Source organism: Salvelinus alpinus, chromosome 12 (genome assembly GCF_045679555.1).
Source record: "Salvelinus alpinus chromosome 12, SLU_Salpinus.1, whole genome shotgun sequence".
Lineage (NCBI taxonomy): Eukaryota > Metazoa > Chordata > Actinopteri > Salmoniformes > Salmonidae > Salvelinus > Salvelinus alpinus.
Genome location: NC_092097.1, coordinates 3,094,807 through 3,114,643, shown reverse-complemented (window position 1 = coordinate 3,114,643; position 19,837 = coordinate 3,094,807). Strand labels below are relative to the sequence as shown.

General features: G+C 42.0%; 1 protein-coding gene across 3 annotated transcripts in view; it reads left to right on the top strand.

Moving 5' to 3' along the window:
• The window catches only part of LOC139535377 (protein MTSS 2-like), a 117,901-nt gene that overhangs the window by 48,816 nt on the left and 49,248 nt on the right, over positions 1-19,837 (top strand). For all 3 annotated transcript variants that reach the window (XM_071334729.1, XM_071334730.1, XM_071334731.1), the window contains exon 4: positions 10,368-10,452. In XM_071334729.1, the coding sequence (XP_071190830.1) occupies positions 10,368-10,452 (85 nt within the window). The remainder of the gene's footprint in view (positions 1-10,367; positions 10,453-19,837) is intronic.

Below are 19,837 nucleotides of genomic sequence, written 5' to 3'. Positions count from 1 at the left end.
GTCTGTCTGTCCATCGCTTTCTACAGGTAGGCCTATGCACCACTACATTACACTAAACTAGAGGAAGAACATGAAGTATCGGAATTGTCTGTTAGCATAAGATGTGTGCGATGATACACTGACTGATATTACTGACACCGTAGTAACCGAGTCTGCTACCTAGCTTAGTCAGTGTTCACGTCACTCCCTACCCACCAGACTAGCCTCTGCTCATCCTCAAACTTCAAACCCACACCAGGTGTATTCAGCAATTAAGGTATTTTTAAGTGTCAAATTCAAATATTTGTTTCTCAGTAGGTAATTTGCGTCCTCTTATTCTCTTGTCTGAGGACTGAGTGCTCCCACACCATTGGTGAGGTGTACAGCTGTGCGATAGACAAATCCTTATCACGATAAATTGACTGAATTATCACTAACAATAAATATAATGTTAATGTACACCTCATTTACTTTTTAGCATTATCCTTAAGTACTAACTATTAATTTGAATGTCGTAGCTGTCAATTGTCCTGTTAGCAAACGCCTATATTTGCAGATTTATATTTTAAAATGTCACATTTCTCTCGTGTAGACTACTTATTGTAATTATCAAGATCAGTCAAATGTCCTCTATGTGGCTGGTTCTGTCTTCACAATCATTTTCGTTTTATCGGCTCAGCTCTAGTAACATGTTTCCGAGTGCAAAGCATTTTGGGCCAAGTGAAAAATAAACCTGTGAACTGCGCTGTCACATTCGCACATACTTAGTTAATGAATGGGACACTGTTCACCCCACCGGAAACACACACACACACATGGGCATTTAGAGACCGTAGACTTGATTTGCAGAGAATGGGGTGAGGCATTTGTAGGCCTATCTGTGTTTTGTTCTTATGCACCCCTCACTGTTTTGGGTAAAATGTCAGCATCGAATGTAGGCAGTTTGAAGTCCATTGGCATCTCTGTTTAGGTTATTGCAGAAGTCTGTCCGTTTCTGGTCTTCATTCAGTTGGTTCCTTAACCCTGAGTGAACTTTTTACCTCAGCACTGTCCTACCAGCCAAAACAAACAGACGTTTTGACTGCAGCACTGGTTTGTCAAAACGTCTGCTTCTCTCCTCAAACAAGTGTCTTTTGTCACGCACGCCCTCAGTTTGATGGATCCGGATTACCTTGATGTGATTTCACAGAGCAAACTGTTTCCCCCAGCAATTAACTAATTTGCTCATGTCGTGCCGATGCCCAGTTTCATTCACTGACCTCTGTTTGTAAGAAATCCAATGTGATGACCCAGACTTGAATAAAACACAGACTGGAGACCAGGGAATACTTAAGTGACTGTTGCAATACTGTCTCCCTCTGCTGGTGTTGATTTCTCTGAGCACTGATCCTTTTTTCCCCAGGAGAGTTTCATTAAACAAACTATCAATGTCCTATAAAGTGCCACTTGTTGCAAGCTGCATTGCTATGATGCTATGGGTATTACCACTTGTGGACCAAAGCTGCAACACAGGGTCTTAGGAGGATTTGAATAGGTAGGCCAGGTCAAAAAAACAAAACACATTTGCGCTTGTTACAGGTTTTGGGTTTTTCCATTTGTTTTGAGGTTGGACTTTAGCATGTATAGCTCAGTAGCACGGAGGGCGCACTGATTGGTGTCTCCTCGTTAGTCAATATGTGTTAGACCTGTGCTGGTTGCCATCTCATTAGTGGGAAGGTGTTTCACCTGTGCTGGCCCAGGTGCTATTTAAGTGGCTGGCCCAGTGCTCCAGTTGTCTTGATAGATGAGGGTTAACACCTTTTAGTTGGCGCTCCCTATTTTTATTTCTAGACAAACAATCCTTTATTTGATTTTTGTTTTGCTCCAACTTTTTGGTTTGCATCCTGTTTGTTTTTCTTTTGTTTATCTCTTAGTGGGTGCTCATGGTGGGTGTCTTTTTTAGGTTCTAGTAGTTGTTGCTAGTTGACATTCAGTTGACACCCACATGAGTGTCTTTCGGGAACCCCTCCTAAAACCCCACCTGGTTTGTTTGTTGGTCAGTGACTCTTTGTTAGTTCCCGCTTCTGTTTGAGCAACGTTTTTGGTTTTCCTGCTGGGGAACGTAACATGCTACTCTATCTGTTCTGTTTGTCTGACGTAACAAATATCTCAGAAGATCATAGAGTTCATGTGCACCCATTTTAACTGTTGCCAGCCTGCCTTGTGAAAGTTGGCGTGGGTAAACTAAGGAGCGTCTGTGTGGTTGTCATAATCCATACCTCTCTGATGGGGGTGGCCAGTGGAGGCTGTGTGGCGGGCTACTAATTGCCTTAGTGAGCCAGCAAGAGGCCCAGGTGATCCAGCATTAGCAGGGTTTAGAGTTGGGATGACTGGGACACATTCATACAGAGGACCATACACACCCCCAGGAAAAATTACCCTTTTTTAAATAGTAAAAAAAAATACTCTGACAGGGCTACTTGTACTTAGATATTCTATGACCATGTTTTGGAACGAAGTAGAGTAATACATTTGTGAAAATTCTACAGTAATATAGAGTGGGAAAACTGCCGTGCATTTGGAAAATGAATAGACACTGCGCTAAATAAAACCTAATAAAAACACCTGTCTTGTCCAAGACTGGAGTCTACGCAGACTGGTACGCCATGGCCAATCAGAGCTACAGTAGGCCTATATGCAAATAAGCCATTTGCTACACGGGCCTGCCATCATTCACTTTGAACTGGACTGTGTGTTTACAGGCAATAGCAACAGTGTGACTTTAGATCATCAGAATGCATCTGCCAAAAGCCACAAAATGCACCTGAATGGATTTATGTAAATACCACTGGAGTCCACTTACATTTGGGAACTTCACAGTAGTGATGGGCATTCCGGCTCTTTTCAGTGAGCCGGCTCGTACGGCTCAGCTCACCAAAAAGAGACGGCTCTTTTGGCTCCCAAACGGCTCTTTAAAAAAATATATGTGTTGTATTTTTTTCATGTCAAACAGTTTGCGATAGTTTGACTATGATTTGTTTTAACACCATTCTAATTAAATTATTAAATGAAATCATACTCTACCTTAAGCACAATGTATTTAAAAATGCATTGGTTTGTTATGAAAAAGAATGCTATTAAACGTTTGCATTTAAAGTATAACTAATGTATATAAACAATGTGCATATAAATCTAACCATTCAAAATGAATACACTCTGAACAACATAATAGAATATTGCACCATATCAAAGAAAAGTAAATAACAATGTGCAAAACTGCAGCATCCCACTTAAAACATTACTGGCCCCTCTCTTCTCTCCTTTATTGCCATGTTATAACCAGCAGCACAGCAATGCTGACCATATTTTGCTTTTATGAGAGATTTGCATTCAGAAATGCAGGCTGCCTCACTTTCGAGGGGCTGATGCGGTTTCTTCTCTCAGTAATTATTTGTCCCGTTTTCGAGAAGACCCTCTGAGGGAACGGATGTGGCCAATATGCAGAGTCTCCCTGTCATGACTTTAGTAAGCCATGGGTAGACAGAGGCTTTGTTCTTCCACCAGCTCAGAGGATCTGCAGATCTTTTGGAGGGGCTCCTCTAAATAGGATCGGACTTCCATTAAGGCATCTACTGCGGGATTCCTTCGTGCTGCATCCCCAGTTGCTCTCTCGTCAAACAGCATCCAAACAGCAGACGTTTGTGGCACTACTGCTGGTGCTTCTGATCCCTCTTCTTCCTGTTGCCCTGGTGCCTGAGCCAGCTGACTGCTGGGGCTGTCCCTCCCTGCTGCTGAGTTTATTCTTTAAGAGCCTCATCAATCGCTCTGGCATCACTGAAGGCTAACTTCTTAAACCTGGGGTCAAGTGCAGAGGTTTCTGATAGCACGTGATTATATTCCATTCTGTGTAACTTTCTGTCCATTGATGAACATAGGGTGTCCATCAACTCTGTCACATGCCATGTGGTTACATTTGCTTCTCTCTGGCGGCTGGCTGTGATTTTCTGCAGACCCTTACACAGGAGTATCATTTTTGAGGCTGTCACATAGCTGGAAAGAGAAAACAGTAACTTAATAGTTCAGGTTCCTGTTTTGGAAGTACCGTAATTTCCGGACTATTAAGCGCATAAGCCGCACCCACTGAATTTGTAAAAAAAATATGTATTTTGTACATAAATAAGCCGCACATGTCTATAAGCCGCAGGTGCCTACCGGTATATTGAAACAAATGAACTTTACACAGCCTTTAAACGAAACACGGCTTGTAACAAAAATAAATAGGTTTTTAAACGAAACACGGCTTGTAACAAAAATAAAAAAAAATAGCAGTAAACAGTAGCCTACCAAGAAAGTCATTGGTCACTATCTTCCTCCTGTGCACTGAAGTCATCGCCTTCGGTGTCGGAGTTGAATAGCCTCAGAATTGCTTCATCCGATGTTGGACCGTTTTCATTGTCGCTCTCGTCACTTTCATCCGGAGGCAAATTCCCCGCTGAGCTCATGCTGCCCTCTTCAACACGCAGCAGTCCAGCCTTTCGAAACCCGTTGATGATAGTGGATTTTTTGACAATGCTCCACGCTGTCAGGACCCACTGGCAGACTTGACCATAAGTTGCTCTTCGCATGCGGCCCGTTTTAGTGAAGGATTTCTCCCGATTTCTCCTTTGCCATGATGAGGATGACAAAATGACTACCGTAATCAGAATGATGGGAAGTTTGAGCGCGCTCGATTTACGTCACATTATGTGACGGTGCTCAGTTTTTTGGCAGCATGAATCTTGTGAAAGCGGGAAAAATCCATGAATTAGCCGCGTCATTGTATTAGCCGCGAGGTTCAAAGCGTGGGAAAAAGTAGCGGCTTATAGTCCGGAAATTACGGTATTCCACAGCTGCTTTCACTTTGTCCACAGTGGGCTTCATCACATTCAGAGCATCTCTTACGATCAGGTTGATTTTTTTTGTTGATAAAAAAAAATAAACAAAAAAATATAAAACTCCCCCACCTTTATTTAACCAGTTAGGCAAGTTGAGAACAAGTTCTCATTTACAATTGCGACCTGGCCAAGATAAAGCAAAGCAGTTCGACACATACAACAACACAGAGTTACACATGGAGTAAAACAAACATACAGTCAATAATACAGTAGAAAAATAAGTCTATATACAATGTGAGCAAATGAGGTGAGAAGGGAGGTAAAGGCAAAAAAAGGCCATAGTGGCGAAGTAAATACAATATAGCAAGTAAAACACTGGAATGGTAGATTTGCTGTGGAAGAATGTGCAAAGTAGAAAAATAAATAATGGGGTGCAAAGGAGCAAAATAAATACAGAAGGGAAAGAGGTAGTTGTTTGGGCTAAATTATAGATGGGCTATGTACAGGTGCAATAATCTGTGAGCTGCTCTGACAGCTGGTGCTTAAAGCTAGTGAGGGAGATGAGTGTTTCCAGTTTCAGAGATTTTTGTAGTTTGTTCCAGTCATTGGCAGCAGAGAACTGGAAGGAGAGGCAGCCAAAGGATGAATTGTCTTTGGGGGTGACCAGAGATACCTGCTGGAGCGTGTGCTACAGGTGGGTGCTGCTATGGTGACCAGTGAGCTGAGATAAGGGGGGACTTTACCTAGCAGGGTCTTGTAGATAACCTGGAGCCACTGGGTTTGGCGACGAGTATGAAGCGAGGGCCAGCCAACGAGAGCGTACAGGTCGCGGTGGTGGGTAGTATATGGGGCTTTGGTGACAAAAATGATGGCACTGTGATAGACTGCATCCAATTTATTGAGTAGGGTATTGGAGGCTATTTTGTAAATGACATCGCCGAAGTCGAGGATCGGTAGGATGGTCAGTTTTTTACGAGGTTATGTTTGGCAGTATGAGTGAAGGATACTTTGTTGCGAAATAGGAAGCAAATTCTAGATTTAACTTTGGATTGGAGATGTTTGATGTGAGTCTGGAAGGAGAGTTTACAGTCTAACCAGACACCTAGAATATGTGGACAACTACAAATACCTAAGTCAGAACCGTCCAGAGTAGTGTTGCTGGACAGGCGGGCAGGTGCAGGCAGCGATTGGTTGAAGAGCATGCATTTAGTTTTACTTGTATTTAGGAGCAGTTGGAGGCCACGGAAGGTGAGTTGTATGGCATTGAAGCTCGTCTGGAGGATTGTTAAGTGTCCAAAGAAGGGCCAGAAGTATACAGAATGGTGTCGTCTGCGTAGAGGTGGATCAGAGACTCACCAGCAGCAAGAGCGACATCATTGATGTATACAGAGAAGAGTCGGCCCAAGAATTGAACCCTGTGGCACCCCCATAGACTGCCAGAGGCCCGGACAACAGGCCCTCCGATTTGACACACTGAACTCTATCAGAGAAGTAGTTGGTGGGCGAGGCAATAATTTGAGAAACCAAGGCTGTCGAGTCTGCCGATGAGGATGTGGTGATTGACGGAGTCGAAAGCCTTGGCCAGGTCAATGAATACGGCTGCACAGTATTGTTTCTTATCGATGGCGGTTAAGATATTGTTTAGGACCTTGAGCGTGGCTGAGGTGCACCCATGACCAGTTCTGAAACCAGATTCCATAGCGGAGAAGGTGCGGTGGGATTCGAAATGGTTGGTAATCTGTTTGACTTGGCTTTCGAAGACCTTAGAAAGGCAGGGTAGGGGATAGATATAGGTCTGTAGCAGTTTGGGTCAAGAGTGTTGCTTTCCAATCTTTGGGAATCTCAGACGATACAAAAGAGAGGTTGAACAGGCTAGTAATAGGGGTTGCAACAATTTCGGCAGATCATTTTATAAAGAAAGGGTCCAGATTGTCTAGCCCGGCTGATTTGTAGGGGTCCAGATTTTGCCGCTCTTTCAGAACATCAGCTGACTGGATTTGGGTGAAGGAGAAATGGGGAAGGCTTGGGCGAGTTGCTGTGGAGGATGCAGTGCTGTTGACCGGGGTAGGGGTAGCCAGGTGGAAAGCATGGCCAGCCGTAGAAAAATGCTTATTGAAATTCTCAATTATAGTTTCCTATCCTCAGTGCAGTGGGCAGCTGGGAGGTGCTCTTATTCTCCATGGACTTTACAGTGTCCCCGAACTTTTTTGAGTTTGTGTTGCAGGAAGCAAATGTCTGCTTGAAAAAGCTAGCCTTGGCTTTTCTAACTGCCTGTGTATATTGGTTTCTAACTTCCCTGAAAAGTTGCGTATCACGGGGGCTGTTCTACACTGAAATTCTACACTGTGCTCTAACATTGTCTACATTATTAAAATGCATCCAAATGCTACTGTTTTCACAGCTGTCCTTCCTCGGCTGCTAAGTGTGTGACTGTGAGTGAGTTGGCTCAGCCCTCCCTCACGCATCTTTGGTTCATTGGTTGACATTGCGTGTCTGACTGTAACAACCGGTGAGGCTGTTAGTCTGAGCAGACAGTCAGAACGAATGTGTGTGCGCTTGAGCATTTAGGCCTATATTATTTAATTTCTTTTTTCGTTCTTTGAATTTGTTAATTCTATTCGTTTAAATCTTTTTGATTATTCAGATCTTATTTTTTAAATATTTTTATAAATAGATTCGGCTCTTATTATATGCGAGTCGGCTCCCAACGTTCACCTACTTCACAGTCCTATTGATCAAACAAACATGAAACGGTAGGCTCTCTCTCTGTTGCCTATGCACATCAACAGCTAATGCTAGCCAGATGAGGTCAAATCTAACTAGGGAACATTAGATAAACTTGTTGAGCTAGTTGGCTGTCAAAATTTCACTGATAAACGATGGGTAATAGTAGTGTGCTCTTCCTTCTGCAGCTTGCCTGCCAATGCATCCTAGTCCCAACCCACGTTTTGACAACTGCCCACCCATTTGATCGATGCCAAAACCATTTGATTGACATCTGAGATATGCTGACTGTTCAGCACAGCTAGTTAGCGAAGCGATTCAAATGTCTTGCTAGCTAACCAAATGAAACCTGCATCTCTAGCTGTAGCCAACAAAAAATGACATGACATCCCGCAGCAGCTAGCTAGCTAACGTTCTGCTCTGTTTTTAGCTTGCTAAATAAATAGCTAGCAACATAGATACTCTAACCCAGGGGTGTCATATTGAAAAAAAACAATGAATTCGCAGGCCAGACAGTTTTTGTTTTTACAAAAATATTTGCAACTACGACCCATTGTTTTATTAGAAAAATGACTTTTTATAATGTTCACTTATGTACATAGGATGCTGTGTATGTAGCATTAACATATTAAAACAAAATAGATGCATATTTGTCCATCCTTTGCTGCTAAAACTGTCTTCTGGTATTTGTTTCGTTAGTCCATTGTTGATATAGTCCCAAAATGTTTTGCATGTCAGCAATCAAGTAGTCAAAATGTATAACTTTCAAAAATACAGACAGTATTCTATTTCTATGGACACAGTCCTGCCCAGTGGGTAGGGTGGAGGGAGGAATATCACTACTAGGGATTGTGGAGAATCTCTGTCCTCTTGCCCTGTCCCTCATCACTCACTCACTCTCTCTCTCACACACTTTTTTCCTCTACCACAGAAAGCGGTATTATCTTCTCTTTCAGCTTGGCGAGCTGGGCCGTCTCATAGGAAGTGCTCTGTATTCAGTGACAGGATGCTACAATGGCCTATTTGTTAAAGAGGCACAGGGCAAGGGCTCTGGGGTTTAGGGCTGGGCTGGATAAGCCACACTGGGTCCTGTGTGATTTCTCTCGCTCTATACATCACAACAGCCCCCTGCAGAAATAGATCTGGTGCTGTGAAATGTTTGATGTGCCATTTTACCCAATGTGTTTTAAGTCTGTCAGTGGACTGCTTCCAGACGTATCTAGCCTGCAGCAGTTGGGTTAGCAGGACCACATTTTTATTTGCAGGATCCATTTGTCTGATTTCGTCAATGGATATCTTAGATAATGTTGTCCAGAAAGTCTGGGAAGCTTGATATGACAAGCAGTAGAAGTGAAAGTCTGTCACTCACTCAAGCCTCTTATGTAGCTGTCCAAAAAACATATGGTTGATGGAGCTAATAGCTGGAGTCTTTAACCTCGTCCTAATGAGTAGTCTAGAGGGGGACCTGATGCTGCTGCAATGAAAACTGACAACGGGGTTGCTTGCTTTCATCGTTAAACTGGACTCATCCTAATGATGCAAGGAAGACATGCTAGGTCATAATTTGATGTTCAATTTGCAGTGTGACCATCTATATCTCAGCAGTGGTTTAAGGAAATAGATTTTTGTTTGTTCCATAGGGCAGAATATACACTGAACAAAAATATAAACGTAACATGTAAAGTGTCGGTCCCATGTTTGAGCTGAAATAAAATATCCCATAAATGTTCCATAAGCACTAAAAGCTTATTTCTCTCAAATGTTGTGCACAATTTTGTTTATATCCCTGTTAGTGAGCATTTCTCTGCCAAGATAATCCTTCCACCTGACCGGTGTGGTATATCAAGAAGCTGATTTAAATGGCATGATCATTACACAGGTCCACCTTGTGCTGTGGGCAATGTAAGGCCACTCTAAAATGTGCAGTTTTGTCACACAACACAATGCCACAGATGTCTCACATTTTGAGGTAGTGTGCAATCGGCAGAGCTATTGCCAGAGAATTTAATGTTAATTTCTCTGCCAAGGTCATTTTAGAGAATTTGGCAGTACGTCCAATCGGCCTAATAATTGTAGACTATATTGAACCACACCAGCCCAGGATCTCCATATCCAGCTTCTTCACCTGCGGGATTGTGTCATGCGCTAAGTAGTTGTCCTAACCGACTTGCCAAAACTATAGTTTGTTAACAAGAAATTTGTGGAGTGGTTGAAAAACGAGTTTTAATGATTCCAACCTAAGTGTATGTAAACTTCTGACTTCAACTGTGTGTATGTATATTTAGGCACATTTTCAAGTAAAACTGTAGCTCTTTTGAGCCCTGACATTAACATAAGTATTTTTATACTCCTGCTACCATTCACTTTTCAGCTCTGTTTACAGTTGGATCCTACTACCAGTCACTTATAAACCCACCTCAACCATTCTAGTACCCCTTCACATTGAATAAGGTACAGGCATTGACCTGTATATACTTGCATTCTCGTGTTTCTAAATCGCGTCGTAGTTCCGGTTTTTATTTTTTTATCACAGTATTTTTTATTTGTATTATCATCACTGCATTGTTGGAAGATCTCTCACTGTACAGTTTTACACCTGTTGTATCCTGTGCACGTTGACACTTGTGTTAAGTGTACTGCTTTTGTGAGACCATGATAGCGTAGAAAAAGCTGTGGATTCTTCTTAAATGGTTTTGTCATTTGAGTCCATGCTTAACTTTCCTTGCTTCAACACACTTGTAATATGGCATTGTTGTTGTCAAGGTTTGTTAATTGATAGGTTTGTTGTCTTTTTGTTCCATTGTTTTCCAGGGGCGACAAAAGAGATTGGCTCAGCCTTGACGAGAATGTGCATGAGGCACAGAAGCATCGAGTCCAAACTGAAGCTCTTCACCACGTAAGTGATGGAACTGTGAATCATGGTTTCTGGGAGACATTTGATTGGGTATTACAACAGTCATAGGGCAAAGCAAATCATCTCCAATGTCATTGTTTCCTATTTGTTTGAGATCTTTCATATGCGGTTGGCGCATAATACTGCCATCTTTAACATTTCAGACCAAATCAAATTTTATTTGTCACATGCTTCGTAGACAACAGCTGTAGACTAACAGTGGAATGCTTACTTAGAGGTATTTTTCCAAAAATGCAGAGTTAAAGACAAAATAAAACAATTGAAATAGTGACAGTGAATAACAAATGTCAATAAAGAGTAAAACTAACATTGCTATATATAGGGAGTATACAGTGCCGTGCAAAAGTATTCACCCCCTTGGCGTTTTCCTTTTTTGTTGCATTACAGCCTGTAATTTAATTTAAATTGATTTTCATTTGGATTTCACGTAATGGACATAGACAAAATAGTCCAAATTGGTGAAGTGAACATGTTTTCTTAAAAGTGGTGCGTGCATATGTATTCACCCGCTTTGCTATGAAGCCCCTGAATAAGATCTGGTGCAACCAATTACCTTCAGAAGTCACAGAATGAGTTAGATTGCACACAGGTGGACTTTATTTGTGTCACATGATTTGTCACATGATCGCAGTATAAACAGTTTAAGTCAGAAGTTTACATACTTAGGTTGGAGTCATTTACTCGTTTTTCAACCACTTCACAAATTTCTTGTTAGCAAACTATAGTTTTGGCAAGTCGATTAGGACATCTACTTTGCATGACACAAGTCATTTTTACAACAATTGTTTACAGACAGATTATTTCACTTATAACACTAAGTTGACTGTGCCTTTAAACAGATTGGAAAATTCCAGAAAATGATGTCATGGCTTTAGAAGCTTCTGATAAGCTAATTGACATCATTTGAGTCAATTGGAGGTGTACCTGTGGATGTATTTCGAGGCCTACCTTCTAACTCAGTGCCTCTTTGCTTGACATCATGGGAAAATCAAAAGAAATCAGCCAAGACCCCAGAAATTATTTTTTAGACCTCCACAAGTCTGGTTCATTCTTGAGGGCAATTTCCAAACGCCTGAAGGTACCACGTTCATCTGTACAAACAATAGTACGCAAGTATAAACACCATGGGACCACGCAGTCGTCATACTGCTCAGGAAGGAGATGCGTTCTTTCTCCTAGAGATGAACGTACTTTGGTGCGAAAAGTGCAAATCAATCCCAGAACAGCAAAGGACCTTGTGAAGATGCTGGAGGAAACGGGTACAAAAGTATCTATATCCACAGTAAAACGAGTCCTATATTGACATAACTTGAAAGGCTGCTCAGCAAGGAAGAAGCCGCTGCTCCAAAACCCCCATAAAAAAGCCAGACTACGGTTTGCAACTGCACACGTGGACAAAGATCGTACTTTTGGAGAAATGTCCTCTGGTCTGATAAAACAAAAATATAACTGTTTGGCCATAATGACCATCATTATATTTGGAGGAAAAAGGGGGAGGCTTGCAAGCCGACGAACACCATCCCAACCGGTCTGAGAGTCTTTAGGTGCCTTTTTGGAGAACTCCAAGTGGGCTGCAATGTGCCTTTTACTGAAGAGTGGCTTCCGTCTGGCCACTCTACCATAAAGGCCTGATTGGTGGAGTTTTGCAGAGATGGTTACCCTTCTGGAAGGTTCTCCCATCTCCCCAGAGGAACTCTAGAGCTCTGTCTGAGTGACCATCACGTACTTGGTCACCTCTCTGACCAAGGCCCTTCTCCCCCGATTGCTCAGTTTGGCTGGACAGCCAGCTCTAGGAAGAGTGTTGGTGGTTCCAAACTTCTTCCATTCAAGAATGATGGAGGCCACTGTGTACTTGGGGACCTTCAATGCTGCCGAAATGTTTTGGTACCCTTTCCCAGATTTGTGCCTCGACACAATCCTGTCTTGGAGCGCTATGGACTATTTATTCGACCTCATGGCTTGGTGTTTGCTCTGACATACACTGTCAACTGTGGGGCCTTATATAGACAGGTGTATGCTTTTCCAAATCATGTCCAATCAAATGAATTTACCACAGGTGGATTCCAATCAAATTGTAGAAACATCAAGGATGATCAATGCGAACAGGATACACATGAGCTCAATTTTGAGTCTCAGCAAATTGTCTTAATACTATGTAAATAGAATTTCACTTTTTGATTTTGAATACATTTGCAAAAATGTCAACTTTTTTCACTTTGTTATTATGGGGTAATGTGTGTACATTGCTGAGGGCTTTTTATTTAGTCCATTTTAGAATAAGGCTGTAACGGTGTGAATACTTTCCGAATACACTGTACAGGGAGTACCAGTACCGAGTCGATGTGCAGGGTTATGAGTTAATTGAGGTAGCTACATTATATATGTACAAAAGTCTGTGGACACCCCTTCGTTGTGGATTTGGCTATTTCAGCTATACCAGTTGCTTATAGGTGTATAAAATCAAGCACACCGCCATGCAATCTCCATAGACAAACATTGGCAGTAGAATGGCGTTACTGAAGAGCTCGGTGACTTTCAATGTGACACCATCATAGTATGCCACATTTTCAACAAGTCAGTTTGTCAAATTACTGCCGAGCTGCCCCGGTCAACTGTACGTGCGGTTAATGGGAAGTGGAAACGTCTAGGAGCAACAACGGCTCAGCCGTGACGTGGTAGGCCACACAAGCTCACAGAACGGGACTGCCGAGTGTGGAAGAGCGTAGTGTGTAACAATTGTCTGTTCTCGGTTGCAACACTCACTACAGAGTTACCAAACAACGTCAGCACAATAACTGTTCGTCAGGAGCTTCATGATAGGGGTGTCTGTGTCTGAGCAGCCTCACACAGCCTGTGAACGCCATGCGCAAAGCCAAGCGTCGGTTGGAGTGGTGTAATGCTTGCCGCCATTGGACTCTGGAACAGTGGAAACACGTTCTCTAGAGTGATGAATCACACTTCACCATCTGGCAGTCCGACGGACAATCTGGTTTGGCAGATGCCAGGATAATGCTACGTGCCTGAATGCTTAGTGCCAAATGTAAAGTTTAGTGGAGGAGGAATAATGGTCTGGGGTTGTTTCTCATGGTTGGGGTTAGGCCCGCTAGTTCCAGTGAACACTACAGCATACAATGGCATTCTAGACGTTTCTGTGCTTCCAACATTGTGGCAACAGTTAGGGGAAGGCCCTTCCTGTTTCAGCTTGACAATGCCCCCGTGCACAAAGCTCGGTCCATACAGAAATAGTTTGTCTAGATTGGTGTGGAAGAACTTGACTGGCCTGCAACAGAGCCCTGACCTCAACCCCATCGAACACCTTTGGGATGAATTGGAACGCTGACTGCGAGCTAGGCCTAATCACCCAACATCAGTGCCAGACCTCACTAATGTTCTTGTGGCTGAATGGAAGAAAGTCCCTTCCAACATCTAGTGGAAAGCCTTCCCAGAAGAGTGCAGGCTGTTATATCAGCAAAGGGGGGACCAACTCCATATTAATGCCTATGGTTTTGGAATGAGCTGTTCATCGAACTGGTGTCCACTGACTTTTGATTATCTAGGTAAGAGTGAAGTGACTAGCAGCAGCGTATGTGGCAAGTGAGAAAGTGTGTAAATACTTATTTTCCACCATAATTTGCAAATAAATTCATTAAAAATCCTACAATGTGATTTTCTGGATTTTCTTTCTCATTTTGTCTGTCATAGTTGAAGTGTACCTATGATGAAAATTACAGGCCTCTCTCATCTTTTTAAGTGGGAGAACTTGCACAATTGGTGGCTGACTAAATACTTTTTTTTGCCCCACTGTAGGTGTTCCATTTGTCCAAGTGGGAAAGGGAAGTGTGGAGTGCAATAGAGATTGCATGATTTGTTGGTTGTATGTGATTTGGAGTGGGTCCAGGATGATGTTGTGAGCCACGACCAGCCTTTCAAAGCTTTTCATGGCTACAGATGTGATTGCTACAGGGTGTTAGTCATTTAGACAGGTAACCTTGGCATTCTTGGGCACAGAGACTATGGTGGTCTGCTTGAAACAAATATTGGTATTACAGACAGGGAGAGTCAGGGAGAGGTTGAAAATGTCAGTGAAGACACTCGCCAGCGCATGCTCTGAGTTCACATCCTGGTAATCTATCTGGCCTTGTGAATGTTTACCTGTTTTAAGGGCTTACTCACATCGGCTACGGACAGCGTGATCACACCGTCATCCAGAACAGCTGGTTTTCTCACTCATGGTTCAGTGTTGCCTGGCTTGATGCAAGCATAGAAGGCATTTAGCTCATCTGGTAGGCTCGTATCATTGGGCTGCTCGTGGCTGGGTTTCCCTTTGTAATCTGTGATAGTTTGCAAGCCTTGCCATATCCGACGCGCGTCAGTGCCATAGTTGTAGGATTCGACCATAGTCCTGTATTACATGAGAAGGTGACATAAACCATTCTCTGATAATGGTATATCACAGAATAATACTGTATATTTGTAGAATAACTTTTGGCAGGGATAACAGCTGTGAGTCTCTGGGTATGTCTCTAAGAGCTCTCCACACCTGGATTGTCCAACATTTACCCATTTTATTATTTAAACATTTCTTCAAGCTCTGTCAAATTGGTTGTTGATCATTGCTAGATAACCATGTTCAGATCTTGCCATAGACTAAGTAGATTTGTCAAAACTGTCCACTCAGGAACATTCACTGTCTTATTTGTAAGCAATTATAGTGTATATTTGGCCTTGTGTTTTACGTTATTGTCCTGCTGAAAGGTAAATTCATCTCCTAGTGTCTTTTGGAAAGCAGGCTGAACCAGGTTTTCTAGGATTTTGCCTGTGCTTAGCTCTATTGCGTTTCTTTTTTTTATCCTGAAAAACTCCCCAGTCCTTAATGATTACAAGCATACCCATAACATGATGCAGCTACCACTATGCTTGAAAATATGGAGAGTGGTAATGTATTGGACTTGCCCCAAACATAACACTTTGTATTCACTGCTTTGTTGCAAATAGGATGCATGTTTTGGAAGAAGGCTTCCTTCTTTTCACTCTGTCAATTAGGTTAGTGTTGTGGAATTACAACAATGTTGTTAATCCATACTCAGTTTTGTGCTATCACAAGCATTACACTGTTAACTGTTTTAAAGTCACCATTGGCCTTCATAGTGAAATCCCTGAGTGTTTGTATTAACTCTCCCCATTAGCTGCTGCCAAGGCAGCAACTACTCTTCCTGGGGTCCAGCACATTAAGGCAGTTATATACAATAAAACATCTTACATTACTTTTCATAACACTGTTCACAACACATGAAGTGTTTGCCCTCCAGACCACTACACTACTACAACATATCTACATTACAAAATCCATGTGTAGAGTGCGTGTGCCTGTGTGTTGCCACAATCCTGCTGTTCCATAAGGTGTATTTTATTTTTTTGTACTGATTCTACTGCTTGCATCAGTTACCTGATGTGGAATAGAGTCCCATGTAGACATGGCTCTATGTAGTACTGTGTGCCTCCCATAGTCTGTTCTGGACTTGGGGATTGTGAAGAGACCTCTGGTGGCATGTCTTGTGGGGTATTCATGGGTGTTTGAGCTGTGTGCTAGTTGTTTAAACAGACAGTTTGGTGCATTCAGCATGTCAATACTTCTCACAAAAACAAGTAATGATGAAGTCAATCTCTCCTCCACCTTGAGCCATGAGAGATTAACATGCATATCATTGTTAGCTCTCTGTGTACATTTAAGGGCCAGCTGTGCTGCCCTGACCTAAGTCCCTCTTTGTGGCACATGATCACACGACTGGACAGAAGTCCAGGTGCGACAAAATTAGCGCCTCTAGGACCTGCCGTGTTGATAGTGTTGTTAAAAAAGCAGAGCTGCGCTTTATTATGGACAGACTTCTTCCTATCTTAGAGTTAGTTGAGTTTTAGGGTTTAGTGAATGATTTGTCCCAAATACGATGCTTTTAGTTTTTGAAATATTTAGGACTAACTAATTTCTTGCCTTCCATTCTGAAACTGACTGCAGTTCTTTAAGTGTTGTGGTAATTTCACTCGCTGTAGTAGCGGACTTGTAAAGTGTTGGGTCATCCGCATGCCTTTTATTCAAAGCCAGTGGCATGTCGTTAGTAAAGATTGAAAAAAGTAAGGGGCCTAGAAAGCTGCTCTGGGGAATTCCTGTTTTTACCTGGATTATGTTTGAGAGGCTTCCATTAAAGAACCCCCTTTGTGTTCTGTTAGACCGGCAACTCTTTATCCTCAATATAGCAGGGGGTGTAAAGCCATAACGCGTGTTTTTCCAGGAGCAGACTATGGTCGATAATGTCAAAAGCCGCACTGAAGTTTAACAAAACAGATCCCACAATCTTTTTATCATCAATTTATCTCAGCCAATCATTTCTGTAAGGGCCGTGCATCTTGATTGTCCTTCCCTATAAGCGTGCCGAAAGTCTGTCAGTTTGTTTACTTTAAAATAGCATTGTATCTGGTCAAACACCATTTCCCCAAAAATTTTACTAAGGGTTGGTAAGATACATTGGTCGGATATTTATGCCAGTAAAGGGGGCTTTACTATTATTGGGTAGCGGAATGACTTTTGCTTCCTCCAGGCCTGAGGGCACTCACTTTCTTGTAGGCTTAGATTGAAGATATGGCAAATAGGAGTGGCAGTATCGTCTGCTGTTATCCTCAGTAATTTAACATCCAAGTTGTCAGACCCTGGTGACTTGTCATTGTTGATATACAACAATAATTGTGACCCAATTTAGGAAACTAGGCTTATGTCGCAAGTCACAACTTCACAGGAGAAGCAAACATTTTTTTTTATCAAAATGCTTTTTTTGTGGCATAAATGCCTTCTCGACCATGTGAACTTTCATGTGTCTTAATAACAAACTTAAATACGAATAAAATTGTTAAATTTCGCTGCATCCCGCCACCGGGATCGATATGACAACAGCCAGTGAAAGTGCAGGGCGCCAAATTCAAACAACAGTAATCTCATAATTAAAATTCCTCAAACATACATGTGTTTTATATCATTTTAAAGGTCATCTCGTTGTTAATCCCACCAAAGTGTCCGATTTCAAATAGGCTTTTCAGCGAAAGCACCACAAACGATTGTTAGGTCACCACAAAACCACAATAAGCACAGCCATTTTTCCAGCGAAAGATAGCAGTCAGAAAAAGCAGAAATAGAGAAAATTAATCACTAACCTTTGATTATCTTCATCAGATGACACTCATAGGACTTCATGTTACACAATACATGCATGTTTTGTTTGATAGTTAATATTTATAACAAAAAATCTGAGTTTACATTGGCGCGTTACATTCACTAGTTCCAAAAACATCAAGTGATTTTGCATAGCCACATCGTTTCAACAGAAATACTCATCATAAATGTAGATGATAATACAAGTTATACACATGGAATTATAGATATACCTCTCCTTAATGCAACCGCTGTGTCAGATTTCAAAATAACTTCACGGAAAAAGCAAATCATGCAATAATCTGAGACTGAGCTCAGAACAATAGCCAAATTAGCCGCCATGTTGGGGTCAACAGAAACCAGAAAAATACATGATAAATGTTTCCTTTGAACTTCATCAGAATGCAGTCCTAGGAATCCCAGGTCCACAATAAATGCTTGATTTGTTCGATAATGTCTTATTTATGTCCAATTAGCTACTTTAGTTAGCGCGTTTGGTAAACAATTCCAAAGTCACAAAGCGCGTCCACTATAACGTGACGAAATGTCCAAAAGTTCCGTAACAGTCAATAGAACCATGTCAAACGATGTACTGAATCAATCTTTAGAATGTTGTTAACATACATCTTGAATAACGTTCCAACCGGAGAATTAGATTGACTTCAGAAGAGCGGTGGAACGGAGGTCCTCATGTGAACGCGCATGTGAAAGCATGGTCAGCTCGTGGCAGACCTGACTAATTCCTGTCTCCTTCGGCCCCCCTTCACATTAGTCATCAGACAAAGTTCTATTGACTGTTGACATCTAGCGGAAGCCGTAGGAAGTGAAAACTCATCAATATCTCACTGTAATTTCAATGAGAGCTTGGTTGAAAATCTGGCACCTCAGAAAAAATTCAAACAGGAAGTGGAACTTCTCAGGTTTTTGCCTGCCATATGAGTGCTGTTATACTCACATACATAATTCAAACAGTTTTAGAAACTTCAGAGTGTTTTCTATCCAATACGAATAATAATATGCATATATTAGCAACTGGGACTGCGGAGCAGGCAGTTTACTATGGGCACCTCTGTGCACCTTTCATCCAAGCTACTCAATACTGCCCCTGCAGCCATAAGAAGTTAAGCCACAGAAAAAGTGAGCAACCTTCCCTATAGCCATGATTGGCTGAGATAATGAGTGGTTTGGGCATGCCAAGAGAGGAGTTCGGATTGGTCTGCCATGTAGAAGGCTTCTGTCTATTTGCCAGGTCAGTCTGTGTTGGTAATCCTGTCGAACACAGCTTTTTTTTATGCATTGTGTAGTGGAGCTGCGTAAGTGTGGCTCACCACTTTCTGGAGGATCAAGTTTTGAAATCAGTGGATTTAGAGTATGATAGTTAAAGAGATGGAGAAAACACCTGTCTCCGGATTACATCTTTTTGATGGACACGTCTCCCTATCAGGAATGCCATACCACGGTTGCCCTTAGTTTGAAGATGTAATCCGGAGACAGGTGTTTTCTCCATCTCTTTAGCTATCATACTCTAAATCCACTGATGATGATAGTCCAGCATTAGCTAGCTACATTTTTAGATTTTACACATTTCTATTTTGACAAAGTGGTTTCATTTCAAGCTAAAGTGTACTGTTAGCTAGCTAGCTGATGTTATTCTTTTCCCAGAGCCATTCATTAGATAACGTTACGCGACGTCTGTGATCTTAAACGTTGTTTACCTAGCTAGCAAGCTATATGCCTTAAGCTGACGTGTACTGTTAGCTAGCTAACGTTAGCTGGCTGGCTCCCTAGCTGACGTTATTATTTGTATCCCAGAGCCATTTGCTTTTCTAGGTAGAGCCTAATGTTAGCTAGCTAACATTCAACCTGGTTGGTTAGCTCCCAGCACTGGCATTGTTGGCTCTGTTCATTGTTGTTTAACTAGCTAACATTGTGACGTGTGTACAATACCTGTTGAATATGGCCGGTGTCAGTAAAAGTCTACAAAAAAAAGTGTAATGAAATTGTTGCCAACACAGCTGGTTAGGCTGTTTCATGTTATCCAGAGGTAAACAAATCATCGGCCAGAGCGTCAAGTGTGCGATCTGAACTCTCCGAGAGCGAAACGAGATGGGTGGGTCTAAAGCTCAAGAGGGTGTGAACGCTGTTGAATGGGTGTAGAAAAAGAAGAGA